At 55.0% G+C, this 5,805-nt stretch overlaps 1 protein-coding gene across 2 annotated transcripts; it reads right to left on the minus strand.

The window, feature by feature from the left end:
• Window positions 1–257: 257 nt before the first annotated feature.
• On the minus strand, window positions 258–5,526 carry FOXA1 (forkhead box A1). 2 transcript variants are annotated; one of them, XM_054589338.1, is made up of 3 exons: window positions 5,389–5,523; window positions 4,245–4,328; window positions 258–1,989 (listed from the first exon to the last, which is right to left on the minus strand). In XM_054589338.1, exons 2-3 carry the CDS (start codon window positions 4,314–4,316, stop codon window positions 655–657), a joined length of 1,407 nt encoding a protein of 468 aa, XP_054445313.1. In that variant the 5' UTR covers window positions 4,317–4,328; window positions 5,389–5,523; the 3' UTR covers window positions 258–654. The 2 variants fall into 2 exon arrangements, with proteins under 2 accessions (XP_054445313.1, XP_054445350.1); XM_054589375.1 differs by lacking the exon at window positions 4,245–4,328 and having other exon boundaries at window positions 5,389–5,526.
• Between the last annotated feature and the right edge of the window lie 279 nt (window positions 5,527–5,805).

A 5,805-nucleotide genomic window follows, 5' to 3' on the forward strand; every position in this document is an offset into this window, starting at 1 on the left:
TTTTAGATATCTGCTATCTGCATGTTTTAGAATGTAAGCTGAAAAACAAATGGCTATGATGTTTATAATCTGTTTTGCTGCATGATAGCAGTACTGTCCTTCAGTATTTTTAACAGCCCCTACTAATTGTTCCCTCACCCTTTGGGTTCTTATGGTTAAGAGTATTGCCATAGACCTGTAAACCTGCATGTGTGTGTGGGGGGGGGGCGGGTGCAGGGTGGGACAGTCAAGTGAGGAGGGGAAAAAAGTATAAACAAATACTTTACAAGCTTGAACATATTTCTTTTTTTAAATAAAATCTGCACACACTAGAATGCGTCTGGAGGGGGAAGAAGAAAGAAGGGGAGAGGGATAAGGAAGTAGGAGGATTTTTTATATACACTGTGTATCATTAAACATTGTGGAGGGGGAAAAATTCTGTTGGTTTGAGGTTGGTTTTCTTCCTAATAATATACACAAGGCATTTGAATAACAACAAAGTAACAGTCCTTTGCACTGGGAAAAAGATTGTGCACACACACACAAAATAAAAATAGTTTCGGATTTTATTATGCTGTTGTTGGCTTGGTGTGTGTGGTTTTATTCGCAGTTGGTTTTTTCCTTCTCTCCTGCTACAAGCACGGTCACGACAAACAAACCCCTAGTCTAGAAGAGCTAGGAAGTGTTTAGGACAGGTCTGGAATACACACCTTGGTAGTAGGCCGGCTCCAGGGCTGAGGGCTCGATGGGGCTTCTGGTGGCCACCGAGGCACTGCCCAGTGGCAGGCTGGCGGGCAATGCGGCGCTGTAGGGTGAGTACTGAAGCGCCTGCTCGTATGCCTTGAAGTCCAGCTTGTGCTGCTGATCCGAGGACATAAGGTTGTTGATGGAAAAGGGGTGGTTGAAGGAGTAATGGGGATCCCCTTTCAGGTGTAGCTGGGACTCGTGGGGTGCCAGACCATGCACTGGATGCGAGGGGGGCACAGATACCAGCGCCCCAGGCCCCGAGCTGATTGGGGGAGCGGCTGAGGAGGCTGGAGTCTTCAACTCCGAGGCGCCCCCTGTCGCCGTGGCCCCGCTGTGGTCCAGAGTCTGGGGGCTGGCGGCAGGCCCCGGGGCCGGCGCGCCCTCTAGCTGGCCGGCCTTACCGTGCACGCCCCGATGTAGCGGGGAGTCGCCGCTGCCATTGGCAGCGGCAGAGGGGTCCTTCCGGCCCTCGGGGCCACCCTTGGCACCGCCATTGCCCCCGCTCCCGCCCCCGGCCCCTGGCTGCTTCTCGCACTTGAAGCGCTTCTGGCGGCGCAAGTAACAGCCGTTTTCGAACATGTTGCCAGAGTCCGGGTGCAGCGTCCAGTAGGAACCCTTGCCCGGCTTGTCCGGGGAGCGCGCTACTTTGACAAAGCAGTCGTTGAAGGAGAGCGAGTGGCGGATGGAGTTTTGCCAGCGCTGCTGGTTCTGCCGGTAATAGGGAAAGAGGTCCATGATCCACTGGTAGATCTCGCTCAGCGTGAGCATCTTGCTGGGGGCCTGCTGGATGGCCATGGTGATGAGCGAGATGTACGAGTAGGGTGGCTTGGCATGCGGGTAGCTGCGCTTGAAAGTCTTGGCGTCGCCACTGCCCCCAGCCCGGCTGCGGCCCAGATTAGACGGCGCGTATGCCATGGGGCTCATGCAGGGGTTCATGGCCGCGGCGTAGGGGCCCAGGCCGTTCATGGAGGCCGCAGGCTGCGCGCCCATGGCGCCCATGCCGCCAGGGCTCAGCGTCGTCCCCATGGCTGTCACTCCCGCCGCTGTCATGCTGTTCATAGCGCCCGCGGAGCCCCCAGGCATGCCAGCTACCGTGCCGGGGCTCAGGCCGGCGCCCAGGCCCGGGTTTGCATATGACATGTTGAATGAAGCTGGGGTCATGTTGCCGCTCGTGGTCATGGTGTTCATGGTCATGTAGGTGTTCATAGAATTCATGGAGCTCAAGCCCGAGTTCATGTTGCTGACCGGGACCGAGGTGTAGGCCTGGAGTGGAAAGCGAGTGAAGAGGCCCCAAGGGGCATGGTTAGCGGCGTGCGAACCCCAAGACAAGAGGAGAGTAGTTCTGCAAGGCGCAGTAACCCCTACCTAGGGCGAACCATCAGACACCCTCCTCAGGCCAAGCAACGAGATGTTTTGCATGGCAGGTAAGAATCCTAGCATGGCAAGCATGAAAGACGGTGCTCACAGAGAATGTTCCCAGGAAGATGTGTAATTGCTTTACACGCCTGCCTCGGGGGGCCAGCTTCTGGGGTCCCCGCATCTCCTCTCCCCGGCCTCTGCCCCAGATAGCCTCTGCAAACTAAGTGCACCCTTGGTTAAAAGGAATTAGAACTCTGAAAACGGAATTAATCTCTGACCCTCTGGTAACTCACTCCACCTTAACAGTAATTTTGGCCGCCCAGCCCCTAGGATGGGCACCAGGGCACCAACCTGCCAGGCTAGCTGACCACAGAGCAACCTGGGATCTGCAGGGTAGCTATTAAATAAACTTTCTCTCATAGAATAAAGCATTCATGGCCATATGATCATCCATTTCCCAGCAGCAGGCTTTACTGTCCTAGCAGTTTTCACCAAACGGTGACTTGTTATTATATTTAGAAGTAATAGTTTCCATCTACCTGTAACAACTGTAATACTAAGATGATTAGAAACTCAGAGGTTAAATAAATTTGGGCAAAAAATTAAAAATAGGCCTACCACAGGAGAAGGGGCAGGAAGGGTTGCACAGTATCAATACACTACACGTATTTAACTTAAATGTGACTTTACATGTACAACTGTTTAAGCAATTCAAACACTTCCACTAATTTCATTACATATTTCCAGTCCCCCTAATGTTTGAAAATTCTGTGACACAATTTGTTGAAATATTCATTCCCCCCACCCCCACATACAGATATGTTTCTGCTCATCATTTCAAACCCTGGCTAACAGTCTTGAACACTTTCAAATTCCAAAATCAAAGACTACTTATTTTCTACCTCCCAATAGGAAGTTCTTTTTCCATGGAGGACTTCACTGACTAGTGGGCCAAGATGACTGCATCTGAATTAAACCTGAGGAAGAGTTCTGAGTTCCTTTTAAAATCATCAGCAGGAGAAAAGCATTATCCATAGCAATTTTGGAAAGCACTAAATGTGCTAAAAACATAGAGGCCACAAATATAAAAAAGCTACTTCTCTAACAATTTAATAAAGATAATGATATCCTATTTTCATCAGGAAATATGACTTTATTTTAAAACAAAAGATGAACAAACGGATTTAACTAGGCACACACTCTCCTGTGGTATGCAAATAAAGTCCAGGTAAATTTGTGAAGATATGAATTTACAAACCTAAATAAATTACGATGAAAATATTTGCCGATTCCATATTTTTCCGTCCAAATCTTAAACTATTTTTCACTTTTTTTTCTTTTGCTCTGCCCAAAATTGTCCAAGGCAGTTTCAATAAGCATGTTCAATAATGGTAAACTTTTGAGGGGAAATCACCAGGTGTTTCCAGAGAAATACATTGGTGGCGGTCCTGCCTGTACCTGATTTTCCTCTCAATCCCTTTGTGCACATTGTAAAATAAACTACACGAACGTGCCACCATGGGGACAATGAAGAGAAACAGGTTCTCCACCCGCTGTGCTGGAGGAAAAGTCAGCTCGCACCAGCGCCACCCAGCGGTTTTAGAGAAGAAGGAGCACAGCTCCCCAAAAAGGGCTTTTGAAGAAGTTTTATAAAATTTCGGAATCGGTTCCTTATTAAGGTGTTCAACTCAGCGGCAGCGCTTTTTCATCAGAAGACGTCTGCGAATTTATCCGTGGGAGGAAGAGGTCGCCCTTGTAGGCAAACTCTGGCTTTCTCAGGTGGCCTCCAACTCGTGCCAGCGCCCGCCCGACAACCCGCGGCACCTCGGGCCCAGCTCCGGCTCGGGCTCTCCAAAGGAAGGGACTAGTGCTTCCCAGAGCGGGTGCTTTCAAAGCCCAGAATATCCTGAAATCCTTTCGCCCGCTCTGATCGCGGAGCACCGAGCTCCGGGTTCCGGCCTCCCTCGCGGGGCACCGGCTCGGGCTCCGGCTCCGAGGCCCGGCCAAGGCCAGGCCCGGGCCACACCAGGTGGGCGGGCAGCGGTGCCACGGAGGAGGCGCCCCGAGCCCGCCGACCGGCCGTCCTGCCCGGAGTCCGCGTCGCCCAGCCTCCCCCGGCACGGGCCCCCGGCGTGTCCCGCCGGCTGCTCTTCTCTCACCTCCTGTGTGTCCGCGTAGTAGCTGTTCCAGTCGCTGCTCTCATGCCCTTCCATCTTCACAGTTCCTAACATCCTGGAGCCACCCTGCCCGATGCAACCATACAGCCCTGTGCAAAGCGACGGGCGGCCGCGCGGCGCGGCGCGGGGCGGGGGCAGGGAGCCTAGCTGCTGCAGTCACCCGAGCGCCCGCGCCGGCCCAACGCCACCCTAGTGAGGAGGAAGCCAGGCGCTGCGGGGCGCGGCGTGCGCGGTGGCGGCGGCGCGGCGGGCGGGGGCAGGAGGCGGCCGCGGAGCGCGGCGCCCGGGAGCGCCTCCGCGGGAAGTGAGCGGGCGGCCTCTGTGAGACGAGTGCAGTTGAGCTGATGTGGATCTTACGTCGCTCGAGTGCCCACCTCCTCGTCCTCTCCCCATTTGTCCGCCGCACAAAGACGCTCGCACCTACAAAGCCCGAGGTGCACCTGCGAGGCGGCCGCCCGCCAGTACAGCCGCCGCGCCTCCCGCCCAGCGGCGCCGCCGCCGCGCGCGCCCCCTGCGCCCCCTCCCATCAGCCCCCTCCCCCAAACCCGGCCCTCACTTTGTTTGCAAAGCAGCGTAATTGGTTTAAGCCCGGAGGCTGAGGGAAGAGGGAAGTGGGGTGGGGGTGGGGTGTAACCCCCTTTGGAAGAGGAAAAAAGAAAAATAGGCGGGGCGGGCGAGCTAGCGAGGATTCTCGACGAGACCCGCTCAGCTGGAGAAGGGCTGGGGGCGGTGCCGTTGGAGCCCAGGCTCGCGGGGCTGTGCTCGCTAAATGATCCAGGGTCCCTCCCCAGGGAAACCTACCGCCTTTTGGATGCCCCGGCAGCACCTCGTCCCGCGCCCCTCCTGCTCTTCTGCCCTATTCCAGCCCCCACCCTCCTGATTCCTGACCTAAAAGCACAACTCCGGGAGAAGGGAGAATACAGACACCCACCTCCCACCCCTCCGGACTTCAGGCATGAAAAAGGAAAGAGCCCCATTTTTGCCCCTTCACTAGAAACTCGGCCATGTGAGTCAGCCAAGCCGAGTGACGTTAGGCCGATCCGGGCCCTGGTTAGCAGAGCGGAGAAGCTGCCACGAAACCCGTACCTGCGGCTAAGAGCAGGTGAGTCATAGCACCGTTTTATACCTTTATGACATAACTTTTTTTTTTCCGCCTCGGTCCGCTCTACTCCCCTTGTCATCTGTAGCAATCATAAAGAGGAAGAAACAGAACAGATGTCTGTGTGATAGGGCAGGCGGACCTGAGTCGGGCCGTCCTCCTTCTGCCCAGCTCCTCCTCCCACCCCCCTCTCGCAGCCTCAGGGACTGAGCTGGAGGCGACTGTCCAGTTTTTGATAGGGAAAGGTCAGGGGGAGGGGACATCTCCCCAAATTAGCGCGTGAGTTGGGAGAGCCTGGGCGCTGGTACCGGAATGCAACTCCTCTGCAAGAGAGGTGCCAAACCGAAGTCAGCAGTGGTCTTGGGCGCTGTCTGGTCCTACCTCTGGCTTGGAGGGGCCGGGCTAGGACACGAGGTGCTGGTTTAGTTCCTGTCGGTCCCGGAC

This window comes from Pteronotus mesoamericanus, unplaced genomic scaffold (genome assembly GCF_021234165.1).
Source record: "Pteronotus mesoamericanus isolate MK-2021 breed Mesoamerican mustached bat unplaced genomic scaffold, CSHL_Meso_final contig_100, whole genome shotgun sequence".
Lineage (NCBI taxonomy): Eukaryota > Metazoa > Chordata > Mammalia > Chiroptera > Mormoopidae > Pteronotus > Pteronotus mesoamericanus.